The 13,924-nt window shown below is 41.0% G+C and overlaps 1 protein-coding gene across 11 annotated transcripts; it reads left to right on the top strand.

Annotated features, from left to right (window-relative positions):
- The first annotated feature begins 1,953 nt into the window (after positions 1-1,953).
- Positions 1,954-11,009, top strand: NMRK1 (nicotinamide riboside kinase 1). 11 transcript variants are annotated; one of them, XM_026866281.1, is made up of 10 exons: positions 1,999-2,096; positions 3,029-3,138; positions 4,373-4,432; positions 4,843-4,933; positions 5,637-5,685; positions 6,985-7,153; positions 7,232-7,303; positions 8,289-8,395; positions 9,257-9,346; positions 9,727-11,009. In XM_026866281.1, the coding sequence occupies exons 2-10, from the start codon at positions 3,107-3,109 to the stop codon at positions 9,744-9,746; spliced, it is 690 nt and encodes a 229-aa protein (XP_026722082.1). In that variant the 5' UTR covers positions 1,999-2,096; positions 3,029-3,106; the 3' UTR covers positions 9,747-11,009. The 11 variants fall into 11 exon arrangements, with proteins under 11 accessions (XP_026722093.1, XP_026722092.1, XP_026722082.1 ...); XM_026866283.1 differs by having other exon boundaries at positions 2,004-2,096; positions 3,032-3,138; XM_026866285.1 differs by lacking the exon at positions 3,029-3,138 and adding an exon at positions 3,527-3,664 and having other exon boundaries at positions 2,020-2,270.
- Positions 11,010-13,924: the final 2,915 nt, after the last annotated feature.

Raw genomic sequence — 13,924 nt, 5'->3', positions numbered from 1 at the left:
ACAATAATAATACAGAGCCCTGAGAGAAAAGCAAAGCTAGACCCTTGTTTAAAAAGAAAGTCTCAAAACACTAGAGCCTCTGAAAACAACCTTACTCAAGGGCTAACCACAGACCCCTAAATACTAGGTCTGGTGTTGACAAACATCAGATTGTCTACAAACTACACCTCTCTGTAACTGCAATCCTAATGTACAGTGCATGCCACATAATTAACAGAAGAGCCTTCTGTCAGACATAATGCTCTCATGTACTTAAAAACCCCCACAGAATGCTATAGCTAGTTTTTCTTCCTTTTCACTTCCCTTTTCCCCCACATTTTTAAAGCAACATCTAGCCATTCAACTCTATTGTCCAACACCCCTGTGATGAGCAGTGAACACTCACTGTTTTAGAAAGGATGAATATTTATTTCATTAAATATTTTCACATCCCTGCCACCTGCTGCATCTCCTTCCATCTCTATCTAGCCTGCACCGTTTGTTTTCTTTTTCCTGAATACAAAGGAAAGGACTACAGCAACCAATGTCTTTTTCCATCTGATTCAACAGCAAGGCAGGCAGGTTTCCTGTTCCCTGACACAGGTTATAGCCCAGTTTATAGACTGGATACCCAGTAATAGAGAAGAAAAATTAACTCAGCTTGACCAAATGCACTAAGACCTTCCATCAGCTACAGTCACCAAGAAGACAGCATTATGCTGCTGTAGCAACTATTTCGCCACATGCAGTTCCTGTATTTATCTGTCTTTAATTAGCACATTTTAACATCTGTAACCCTGATTCAATGACAGTACAACAGGCATACCTAAATTATAAACAGAACAAAGCCAGACATACAGCTGCAGAAATATTTTGGAGTATGCTAGAAGAGAGTCTGTTCCTCAAAATGCCTTGGAAAAAATTTAACACAACAACCTCCAGAAGAATCTCTTCAAAAATTAGGGATTTGGCAAAATTAATCTTATTACCCTTAATCAGCTTTGAAAGTTACTACCAAGAGAGACTTACTCTCTTCCTCTTCCTTCTTTGGCCATTTTTTTTCCACCTATTTCCTTTTGCTCTGTCAAGCATTCATGCGGTAAACCAGCTCAGCAAGTTTATCAGACATAAAAATAACCTAACATAAAAAGTCAGAGCACTGATCCAGCTTGTCATGTCACTAAATTTAATGGAAAGGTGAGGGTGGGGGGTGGAGGAGGTAGGGGACCTGTCCTTTTGATGGCTGGCTGCATTTTATCAGATGAAGCATATCACAAAACTGCACTCCAGCAAACTAGTGAGACACCTAATATTAGACATAACATGTCTGAGTTAGTCTGATAGCTCTTGCAGGTTAGGTAGGGCTAGAGCCTTTAACTCCTTCAAAATCTTATAAATTTAACTCATCTTTTTGCGAACCAGAAAACTAAGTTACTAACTTTATTGGAAAAATCTATTCTTCTTACATACTTGGCTGTTAAGAGCAACACCACACCCTTTCAGAAGACCACAGATTTCCTCAGTATGGATTTTCAGTGAGAGTCCACAACAACAATTCTTCTGTTACTGTCTTTTTCATTTCAAGTAAGCTGTTTTCAAAGAGGCTTAGCAAACTGCAGGGCAGAGGAAATTCTTTCAAGGATGACACTCTGCAGATTTTGCTTCTGTGGGTAGGTTGAGACTGAGGTTTCAACAGTCTAAATCAGGTTTGCACTTACTCAATTTTAAATTAAAAACTCATTTTATAAGCTGTCTAGTTAAAATACTCCAGTAGGTTATGTATATAGTTATTTGTAAAAACCATATTTCAAATACTATTCTAAATGCAAAAAATACTGAAATTCAGATGTATTTAGGGATCAGATAATCATATTTTGGGAGACACCAACTAGTCTTATCTGTTTAATTACATGTACAATTAATTTTAACTTTAAAGTAAGAATGTAACCTTTCATACTGACGCTCCGACCGAGCGGTTGGCGGCGGCGGTGGCGGGGCCCGAGGGGCGCAGGCGAGGGTCTGCGCGGCGCCACCCGGTTCCACCGACGGGGTGCGCGGTGCCTCGTCTCGAGCGTGCGACAGGAGCTTGTGCTCGCGGGGTCTGTCCCGGCCCGGTGGTAGGCGCGCCTCGGACAGCTGCATAGCCGGGCGTAAGAGGTGGGGGCTCCGCCGGAGTGGCAGCCCTTCGGCCGGGACGGCTTCTTCTGGGTGTCCTCCAGGCGTCTCCAAGCAGGGGTTAAAGTTAAATGGGAACCCCAGAGAGGCTCAAGCGTTGGGAGCTCTTGGAAGAGGTGTGGGGCTCTGTGGCTCTGAGCGTGAGCTCCTCTGGGCCCCTCCATCAGCCCCGATGTGTTCCTACCCGGGTCTGGTGGTGCCTAGAAGGGAGGTGTTAGTGCGTACTGGAGTTTTGTAACTATGCCGTTAAATATAGGGTGACAGTAATTCAATGTTAAGGTTATCATGGGTTTATGTCCTTTTGGAGATGCTAAACCAAGCCTAGGTAGAGTTGTTCAGGATTTCCGTGTTGCAACATTGGTGACAAATTTGCCATTTTTGTTTCTGTCATACATTACTCTAGGGGAAGGAACAGTCAGTGTTTTTTTCCATCCTGGTGGTTTTTTGCCTTAAACTGAGATTGACTTTAATGTAGACAGTGATGTAAATTAGAGTCCAAAGTTCAGGATGTGTGTCCAGATGTTATTTATTTTGTTGCATAGCATTTTTTGTGGGACAAAGGCTAATCCTCTGGAACACAAACCTTACTGATGATTCTCAGAAAAGAGCTTTTTTTAATTTTTTTTTTTTTTAAAAAACTCGGTATCATTGCTTCCTGAGAACAGATCATCCGTTTGCATTCTGAAGGGACAGCCAATACCATAAACATGCAATGCATCACTGAACTTGAGAATTACAGTATTTTTAGAAAACCTTCACATGCTAACTTACAACTTGCCAATGCTGACTACTGTACATGTGCAGCACTATTGCAGAGCAATGACTGTTATACTGGTGATGATTTGAATTAATCAGAATGTCTTTTTTTTTTTAGCAGAAAAAACATAAAGCAGCCATGCAACGATCACATCATAGACCTGTGAAATAGTTGAACTTCCAGTCATTGCAACAAATGCAAAAGGATGTTATTAAGTCAGACTCTGTGTATGTCTAACACTTCTTTTCACAGAAATAGTGTGATTTTACTTTCATACTGATGTTCTGTAACAGTATTTTTTCTAGTATAGTACAGAATACTTGTTTGTCACAGAGAGGAGACTGTTAACTGCTCAGTCCTAAGTGTAACCTAGGAGGGCAGAGTAGGTAAAAAACAGGGTGTTTGATTGTGGTTAAACAGCTCTTAATTGATGTGTGCTCATAGAAAGCAATGTTTCACAAACTCTGTAGACTAGTGCTACTTGCAAGCGAAGCAGCCCCAGTACTGCCTGTTCTGCTACACCACACCTTTGCAGGCAGGGGTAACCGGATGGTAAGCTGGAGAGTGTTTGTTCAGCCAAACACTAAAGTTCTTCCCCTCCCTCCTCCTTTGCAGAACTGTTTTTTAGTTGGAATAGTTCACTATGGACTCTGCAGACACCTGCTGCAGAAGAATATTCTGGGAAAAGAGTTAGGGAAAGACAGTATTTTGTCCTCTGACCACTGAAGGTGTTCAGCCAGCCAGAGCCTCTGGGTTGGTTTCTTAGCAGCAACAGGGATTTGCGTGGACAAATGTAACCTCTTTCAGAGTCTCGGTCTTTGATCTTTTCTGGAGAAGATCAAGTGCTACCTAGTCCTTCTTAGTGCTAAGTCAGCTAGGATTGTTTAAACTACCTTTACAGTCGTTTTAATTACTCCATATTAGCTGTGGTGGAGCAGAGGAGAAGTGCTTGTATGGTTTGTACTGCTTAACTCTCACAATAAGGAAGTGGTGAATTCTTACACTGCTGAGACCAGATTCATAGAAGAATCTTAAAACATACTTTTTGTTATAACCCTTAATGACTTTTTAAAAACATTTTTCTCCTCAGCATGTCCACTTGTTTCTTTTTCAAGGTTTTTGTTTGTTTTGCCACCACAGCTTCTGTTTACCTAGTCTTTTTTAAACCATTAGTGCTTGTGGTACTGATTGTGCTTTTCTTCAGGGACTTCTGTGGTATTAATATTGGTAGAATTGGATCTCCGAGTGATTAAAATACTGTCTAAGGTAAAATGCATTGAAATCTGTGATGTGGCATGAACATACAGGTTTTCTGTTAGCATTAGAACAAGCAGTTGAGGTTCTGACAGTAGCTTTGCAAAAAGGACAGAAAATAAGTCTTATCTATACTCAGTATTTCTTAATACAACAGCTTTCCCTGTTGCTTAATTAAGAGTTTTCACTGGCTACTATTTTTGACAGTGAAGAGGAAGAACTGAGAAGAAAACAAACTATGAAAGCATTGGTTATTGGCCTTGGAGGGTAAGTATTATCAAATTAAATTTCCTCTATAGCTTAAGACTGGTCTTCCTTTCAGAATGATGTGATTTCTGTTTTTGAATGGTTATTTTTTGAAAATAGATTACAAATACAACATAATTGTTTCATTTTATGGCATGTAACTCATAAGAAATTGTTCCATCTCTGTTGGAGATCTTGGGTACCACCTCTCTCTAGCCTCTTCTTTGGCACTGCTAGATTTACTGTCTGAAAGCTCTTGGAACCTGCCAGAAAGCTTCTAGAGATAGAGAGTATTGTGAATAAACTTGGGGGGGGTGAGGGGAGGGAAAGTTGGATTGTGTCTTTGTGTCTAACTGTGTGTGTGAGCTTGTGTATATTTTTTAAATACTGATTTTTGCTTGATGCAGTTTTTACTGTGTTTTCTAACTCAGTGTAACAAATGGGGGGAAAACAACGCTGGCAAAAAAGCTTAAGAAAAGGCTTCCCAACTGTGATATAATCTCTCAAGATGACTTCTTTAAGGTAACAGTACTGATGGAAACATCTGATAGGTAAAAGTAGGCTTGAGTAGATTTAGTATAATTTCTTCTCTTTCCAGTTCTTCTATTGATAAACTTTTAAAATTGATGCTGGTAATGTTACCTTCCAGAAAAAGAGAAATAAAATGAGCACTGGGGGTAATGGAACTTTCAGTGGCCAAAACCACTGAGCACACTCTGAAAAAAGAAGTTTTCCATCTTTGATAGCATTTTAAGATAAGGAACAGTTGCATGTTGGATGCATTTTTCTATATACTTTGTGCTAACGAAGTTAATGATACTGTGTTAACCCTACACCCATACAGCAATAGGTAGTTCTTTGCCAAATCAAAACAGAAGACCAACTTTTGCATTGATGTTGGAGTTGTTTGTTAAGGAGGGTGAAGGAACTCTTATTTCTGAAGTAAAGCTCTAATGACCTTGAGAGAAGTGATTTGGGGAATTTGTTGTTCTAGATTCAGTAAGGTGTTTGTACTATATAGTAACACTTGTATACAGCAGTTTAATTTTGAAGATAAATTTAATCAATCAGGATACAAAAGTGTATAACCCTTGTATTTGTAACTGCAGTGTATATATATGTGTGTATATACGTGTGTGTATATATATATATATATAAATACATAAAATGTGTGACAGTGGTCATAAAAGCAGTGTTAAAAATACTAAATTTTTTTCCCCTTCAGCCAGAGTCTGAAGTAGAAACAGATGAACGTGGATTTAAGCTATATGACGGTCAGTTACTTTGATGTGTTGTTTTTGAACATTGTACTGAAATCCTGTTATGCTGAATTTTAATACTTCTTCCCCTCCACCTCCTGCCCTTCTTCCCTTTCTGAGCAAGGCAGTAAACAAATGGTTGTTTCAGAGAAAGCCTTTGCTCAGTTTCTTTCAGCTCTCTGAGATAAATAAGAACTTCTACAGTTGCATCTAGTGCAGCAGGAAATGGTACTATTCAGTTAAAAGTCTTGGCTTGCAGCACTGGTATAAGCTTAACCATCACTTTATGTAATGATGGATTCTTTTTTCATTTTGGTAATGAACTCATGGGATATCACTATTGAGTCTCTTTCATTGTCATATTACAAATCAGCCAAAACTCAAGTCTGATCATCCCACCTTTATCATGTCGGATCTCACATAAAGGCCAAAAAGTTTTGAAGAAGCCAACTGTGTCTTATAAACTTCTAGATCCAGATCCACTTTAGGCCAGTGCTTTGGTTCATGTCCTATCTAGTTGTGAACAGTTGCTTATTAACTAATCTCTGTTGATACTTGGTGATTCCAAAATGTATTACTTGAAACATTGGCTGAAACCTTACATTGTTTCTGAAGACTGACTTATCAGCTATGCAGTCTTTGGCTTAACTTCTAGACTTCATGAAACTGGCATGTGAAACTGAAGGGCTAAGTTTGACATGCTGGTTCATATATCTGGGTTTAATGCTGCTCTTAAAAGCTCCTCTAAAGTTTGTATGCTGTTATGTTATCCAAAGGCTGCCTTCTTTATACCATTCAGTACTTAATATGTTTTTGCATGTCTACAGACAAAATCAGGTGCTACATTGTGCTGTTTTGCTTTGTATGCCATCCTCCTTTCAATCAATCTGTCCCCAATAAAAACGAAAAGTAAAAACTTTTGAGCATCCAGTCCCTTCACCTGTGTCAGTGACAATTGACAGGAGGATGGAGATCTTGGGGTAAATAAGTTTTTACAAGTTTTGTGGAATAGAAAACTGCATGGACTGTTAGGGAAAGGCTGTGAAGTGAGGTCACACACTTTTTGGTGCCACAGAGTTCAGAGAGACCACACCCACCAGAAATACCCCAATCCTGGGGAAAGCTTTAGTTTCAGGGTATCATCAGTTGCAAACATGGAACTACTTTTATGCATGAGACTGACTTTTCTTGGGTAATCCTGCTCCCTTTCATTTAGATGTGCATGTAAATTACTGATTAACCTATGGGTACTTAAAGGCTTTTTAAAATTATTCTTAGGCATTCTTTAATGACCAACTTTCTGTTTTCGTCTAGTACTTGATGCCCTCTATATGGAAGAAATGGTGAAGAGGATTCGCAATTGGATGAAAAGCCCAGCAAGTTCAGGTGTTGTGACAGAAGAGCCACCGAATACATGTGACAGTGTGAAAAATACGGATGTTTATATTTTGATTGTTGAAGGCTTTCTGCTATACAATTATGAGTAAGCAGTAATATGTAACCTGGTATATTAAAAGCTGCCCTAAAAGGGGAGAGGCAAATAAATATGTTATTATCTTAGGCCGCTTAATGAACTATGGAATAGAAGATATTTTTTGACCCTTCCTTATGAAGAGTGCAAAAGGAGAAGGAGGTAAGATACTCAATTTATTGCTTACTGAGGGTCACTGTACCCCTTAACCTGAAGTGGTTCTTTTGACTAGTTTTTCTTCAGTGCAAATGTGAGCTATTAAGATCATCTGTCCTCTGTGATTCTGGGGAAGACTATGTGGGTATTTAACCGGCAAAAGCAAAAGCATACAGAGATGAGGGGTGGGTTGTTTTTGGTTTGGGGTTTTTTTTATGTTTTAGAGCACAGGCATATCAAAGTGTTAAAATGTTTTAGAAATGCTGAAAAGAGAATTTGTTGTCCAGATAAATTATTTTGATTACTGACTGCATATTGAAATTACACCATGTTTAAAATGAAAACAATTTAAAAATACTAAGCAGTCTTATCCTTGGTTTAATACTTGGTTAAGGTAACAACGTTTGTGGGTTTAGTGTACACTTTGTTTAAACTGTGCATTAGTTGTACTGTATATCTGATTTAGATTATTAAGCCAGTGTCTGACTTCCAAATTTGAAATAATACATGTGCACAAAGTCAGAATCTGCTTGCTGAGTAAAGAAATCCTATATTCAACTGGCTTTGGTTGGTTCTATTTTGCTGTTTTTTTTCACTAGACTCACCTTTAAAGAACTTTAGTGTCACTGCTGGAAGTGACTAGACAAAACCACTAGTCATTTAAAACTTAAGAAATGTGTATGCCCAGTAAAAAAAAGAAGTAATTTGTTTTGGCAACACTTTCAATACCACTTAATTTATGTGTAATACCTTTTTCAATTAAAAGCCCCCCAGACTTTTACCTTATTTTAAATGTAGTTTATTGGCACAAATAGGTAAGTTAGCAACAATTCGTATCACAGAAGTATATTCAAACAAAGGAGCCTCCTTTGCTCCAACAGTTACACAGCCTGCCAGTCTTTTTAATTTTGGATAAATGCTTTTATAAAACTAGCTAACACTAGGGGAAAATGTTAAACTTGTATGAGAAAGCAAATATATTTTTATGTAGCACCAGAGTCTATCAACCAGCAGATACACCGGGGTACTTCGATGGACACGTGTGGCCTATGTATCTGAAATACAAAAGTGAATTGGAAGAGAATGCAAGTAACATTGGTATGGTATCTTCAATTTTAAACTTATAAAATACTGAAGTGTGGCAGCTGTGCAGTTTTTGTTGGCTTTTTTGAATAGGATAAAATTTTCTTCATGTTTTTGTGGCACTTGGACAGTAGGTTTGGACCTTTTGTTGGCTTGTTTTTCAAGTCTATAGAGTTATGGGGTTTTAATAATGAAAATTATGAAGTTCAAACCCAGAAATGTTCTGATCGCTAATTAAGTCCATTGAACAAGTTTGTGTGTGCACACGTGCACACATGCGTATGGCTAAATAAACAGCTTCTGAGAATGATAGTTGAGGTGCTGACTGTACACAATACAGTCGTAAGTCTTGCATGAGAAGTATCAAAGCTGAGCCAGCTTCTGGGATGCTGCCATGAGCGTGTCATGTTCACACTTGTACAGCTCTTGGACTGCCCACTTCTGGAGTGGGAGCTAGAGAAAATGGAAGTTAGGTGGCTGCTTCACCAGCACACTGCTTGTTATTGTGCAGTAAGAATGGGAACTGTAGTGTCCATCCTTCACTTGCTCAAACCCTGAAGCTGAGGAAGAACCTGAGGTCTTCCACTGCATAGGAACCTTTCTGCTCTACTGTCCCAGTGTTAATAGCACTACCCTTATGGACACTGTTATACCACAAAAAATGATAAATTAATTCTTAACTAGAATACTTTTTCCATTATGTTATTTTTTTAATGTGTAAAATGATTTTAGGAAAGATGAAAAGGGAGATACTGGTTTGCGTTTTATTTTTCGTCTGTTGTGATGGCACCAATAGGAATACTGAAAACTTCACCAATTGCTGTTACTGATAACTGGCGTAGAACTCATGAAAACTTTTTCTTTTATCTGTCTCAGTTTATTTGGATGGAACAAAATCCCAAGAGGAGCTTTTATCCTGTGTGTATAGTGATATAATACAGGAATTAAAAAAGCTGAGGGAAGGAAGTAAGTAATGTTACTGGAAATTGAATCTGCTTATCCCATTCCAAGTTAACAAGAAGCTAATCCTTTTATGTGAAAATACTGCAAGGATTATACAGATCTGTATCTCCTTATGTATTACAGTCCTTATACATGTTTGCCCATTACTTAAATAATCATAAGCTATAATTTCAAGTTCCTTGAAATTGGATATTCTGAAGTAAAAAATGAATCCACTGTTACCTAATGATAAAAAATAATTTTAAAAAGGAAGAACTGAAGGAATATGGGGCAAAACAGCAATGAAAGCAGATGTTTTGGTGGTATTAGTTTCTAATACATAGTGATGTCATGTGCAAACAGAGAAATGACACTACAGCTTAAATGTATACTATTTATTTTAGATCAGCAGGTCACAACATGATTTTGTAGAAAGCCTGGGTTCCACTTGCTACACCTTGAAAACCCTCAAGACTGTCATACTTGGCAAGCCAACCAAATGATGAAATATTATGTATATGTCCATAATACTAATTCATACAACACAAGTGATTTGTAGCAACTGTTAACTCTGGAAGCCTCAGATATTGTTGAGTGCATTATGCTCTAAAATTCCTTTAATCAGTCATGCTGATCTTTAAATCTGGTTGAATGTGTATGTTTTAAAGAATATAAACATATCTTTGTGTACAAAACTAAACTATGAAGATGCAGGTCTGTTGGTTTAATAAGTATATTTGAACATGGGTGAATGCAATTTGAAGTGTTCATGTAGGAATGACAGTGATTACCTCTGATATTCTTGCAAGCTTCTAATCACTGATAAACATGGTTAGAGGAACTAGCTATGCTGTGGCAATAGTAGGTTTAAGATTATATAGGCTCTAACACTGCTTATTCAGCAACTGGACCTCTTGTATTAATACATCATTACTGATTTTATTTAGACTTGCTAAATACCTCTGTGGTGTCTGTCAAGTAATTTTTAAGTTCTGTATTGGTTGGAGCAGTTGGGAATGGATATTTAAAAAAAAATCCGCACAAACCTGAAGGGAAGTCAGGTTGTTGGAAAAAGATGGAGTAAGATGTTGCAGAGAATGCAGATGCATCACTAAGTATACATATTGTGCAGACATTGAGAACTGGGATGATGGCACAGGCTACTAGATAATAAATGAATACTTCAGAGAGGGTGAAGAAAGAAATAATTCTTATTAATATTCATAGCTCAGGTTGAAATTATAGTAATGAAAGCATTCAGAAAGCAGGTATGCTAAATATGTTAAAGCTTTGTGTAGGATTCGTGTACCTATATTTAGATAAACTGGGAAGTTTGAATAATGTTTGGTTGCTGAATAAGTAATGTATTAACTCTTACATTTTCTATACATTTTTATCTTACATTTTTATCAGACAATAAAAATCAAGCTGCAAACGTGAAAAGCAAAGGATGGGCTATATTACTTACGCGTCAGCTGAACTGATCTCAGTGATTGAATGTCATGTTTTATTGTTAACAGTATTAAGGATCATTAACCTGCATATAAGAAAAAGGTCTTAAACAGATCACAAGTGTGTAAAGCTGTGTTTAAGACAGTGCTTCCAAATACTACTTATTATTATTTTGCAGTAAAAATACTTCAAGTTGCATTTGATCAAATGCAGTGATGGACTGTCTAACTTTAAACTGTAGTTTTGTTTTTATTTCCCTTTGGAAGGGGTGCAACTGTGAGAGATCAGCTAATACTTGGATGGTTGTGCTGGGTTGACCTTGTCTAGCCAACAGGTGTCCACCAAGCTGCTTGTGGGTCAAGATAAGGAGATCACTCAGCAATTACTGTCATGGCCAAAACAGCCCTGACTTGGGGAAATTAATTTATTGCCAGTCAAATCAGTAGGATTAAGAAGCAATGAGAACAAATCATCAAACATGTTCCCCCACCCCTCCCTTCTTCCTGGGCTCAACTTCACTCTATTTCTTTACCTTCTCCTCCTGAGCATTGCAGGGGGATGGGGAACGGCGCTGTGGTCTGCTCATCATATGTTGTCTCTGCCACTCCTTCCTCCTCACACTTGTCCCGCTCCAGCATGGGGTCCCTCCCACAAGAGACAGTCCTCCATTAACTTCTTGAGCATGGGCCCTACCCATGGGCTACAGTCCTTCATGAACTGCTCCAGCGTGCCTTCCTCACACGGGTCCTTCAGAAGCAGACTGCCCCAGGGTGGGTTCCCTGTGGGGTCACAAGTCCTGTCAGCAAACCTGCTCCAGCATGGGCTCTTCTCTCCATGGGTCCAGAGGCCCTGCCAGGAGCCTGCTCCAAGGTGGGCTCTCCATGGGGTCACAGCCTCCTTCAGGTGCATCACTGTGAACCTCCATGGGCTGCAGGGGGACAGCCTGCCTCACCATGTGTAGGGCATGAGAAGGCTTTGTTATGAACCTGAGACAGTTCACTTCCCCTACCCAAGTATGTAGAGTACCAAGCACTTCTTATTTTCTTGTTAGGGTAAGCTGGGATAGTTTGTTTCCCCTTTGTCTGCACATAACTCCTTCACAGGTGTCAACATGTCAGCCAGCTGCAGATCTCAGAATTCAGACAGCAGTACCTATATTACATCAGCAAATTCACTAATGAGAAAAACAGGACAGTGTGTATGTATGATATGTTAAGCAGGCCAAGTTTTATTATCCACCCCTGCGGTGGTTTTGCTAGAGCTTCACTTCCGAGTGGGGCTCCACTGCATCAGGTCCACATCTGATCGGTGTTGGTGTCTGGAGGCTCACACTGTGGTAATGCCCTGCTTTCCATGAAGCCAAAGCTTTCACTCACTGAGTGCTGTGCCTGGTCCCTGAGGGATGTGACCAGCTTTTTACTCATAAGCGCTCACCGAGACCATCCTTAGATGGTATCAAAACTGATCTCCTACAGTGAGTGGTTCTTCATTCTCCCAGTCCCCACCTTTGCCTATAGTGACTTGAGTGGTATGGCTGGAGCACCTGCCAGTGAAGACTGAGGCAAAAAAGTTGTTGAGTACCTCAGCCTTCTCCTTATCCCAGGTAACCAGGTCTTCTGTTTCCTTCTGGAGAGGGCCCACACTTTCCTAGTCTTCCTTTTATTGCCAGCGTATATACTTACAGAAACTTTTCTTGTTGACCTTGACGTTGCTGGCCAGATTTAATTCTATTAGGGCTTTGGCCTTCCTAAACTAATCCCTGGCTGCTCAGACAGTTTCTCTGTATCCCTCCCGGGCTACCTGTCCTTGCTTCAACCCTCCATTAGCTTCCTTTTTGTGTTTGAGCTTGTCCAGCTCCTTGTTCATTCATGCAGGCCTGCGTGATGCATGAATGATGTCTGTGCTTTGTCTCCAGCACCTCCCACCGAACACCTTTGTAGTCAGAACTGTCCAGTCACTTAATGTAGTTGTGGGAGAGCAAGAACAGTGTGAGAGTAAAGAAAACTGGAAACGGTTAGTGAGAGTGTTCTGTTGGGAGTCTGCTCCTATTTCCACAGAGAGGTTAGTTAGTGTGTCAAAAAACTCTTCTGTTCCTGCCTGTTACATTACTTGGTTTACTAAAAGACTGCCACTCACTGCCTGCATGACTTTAGACAGCGAACTCTTCAGGTTCTCAAACCAAGGAGGGGATGGACCCTTACAAAGGAGACCCTGTGGTATGAGCTGCTGCTTCTCAAAGCAAGTTGGAAAGGTGCATGGTGACTTGCTGAAGGATGAATGAGGGTGTTGAAACCTGGTCAGGCAAGTTTTGTCAGGTGGAGGAGGATGTGCTTAATTGTCTGGGTGAAAGTGTGTTAGTGTGGGGTGAAATCTAGTATCCAGTGACTCATGCATTGCCAGACACTGCTTAACTTGCCTCCTTGCTTTTCTCTCCCTGCCGTTGGTCTTCACGCTTGTTTTCAGAAAGCACAATCCAGCTTTGCTCTGGCACAGAGGTACCTGCAGAGTTCCCTTTGTGGGTCCTGCCTCGTCAGCACAGCTACCTTGCTGCTCGGGGACAGCTGCTGCCCGGGGCTGGCAGCATACCTTGCCAAAGGCTGGAGCAGCCAACCTGGCGGAGGCCGGTGGCCTGCCAGGCAAGAGCTGGCGTTAACAACTACTGAACTTGCAGTTTATTCATTTTTTGTGCGAGGACTCCAGAGGAGCGAGGCAGGCACGCATCCTCCTCAGGTGCGCTCCAGAGGCATTTCAGCGTGGCTGCTACCCTGCGGCAGCCCCAGGGTGCCATTTCGGGCAGACTGGGACTAGCGCTATGCACGGGGATCGATTCTGCCTCCTTGTAACCACTGGGCGCGGCTCTCAGGCGCTGCCCGGTGGGCTGCCTGTGCCTAAGGGCGGGGGCTCTATCGTCAAGCAGGCCGCCGCCGCACCGACCCGCCTCCCCGCGGCCCGCCCCTCCCCGTGTCTGCGCCTGCCGCCATCGCCTCCCTCTTCTCGCGATACCGCGGGCCGCCCGGAGGAGCTGGCGGGCGCCGAGCCGCCTCCCGCTGCCCCGCGCCGGAAGTGACCGAGAGAGAGCGCGCCCCGCGCGGCCGTTGGCGGCGGCTGTGTTGGAGATGTCGGCCACGTGCGCCGTGCCCCGTAAAGCGC

This window comes from Athene cunicularia (assembly GCF_003259725.1).
Source record: "Athene cunicularia isolate RWA chromosome Z unlocalized genomic scaffold, athCun1 chrZ_part2, whole genome shotgun sequence".
NCBI lineage: Eukaryota > Metazoa > Chordata > Aves > Strigiformes > Strigidae > Athene > Athene cunicularia.
The sequence above is the reverse complement of the archived record's forward strand: the minus strand, read 5'-3'. Positions and strand labels throughout refer to the sequence as shown.

Coding starts and splice junctions, on each gene's coding strand:
- NMRK1 (XM_026866281.1), top strand. CDS start 3,107: ATGCAAAAGGATGTTATTAAGTCAGACTCTGT. Junction 3,139..4,372: donor GTTATTAAGTCAGACTCTGT/GTATGTCTAACA, acceptor TATTTTTGACAG/TGAAGAGGAAGAACTGAGAA. Junction 9,347..9,726: donor AAAAAAGCTGAGGGAAGGAA/GTAAGTAATGTT, acceptor TATTTATTTTAG/ATCAGCAGGTCACAACATGA.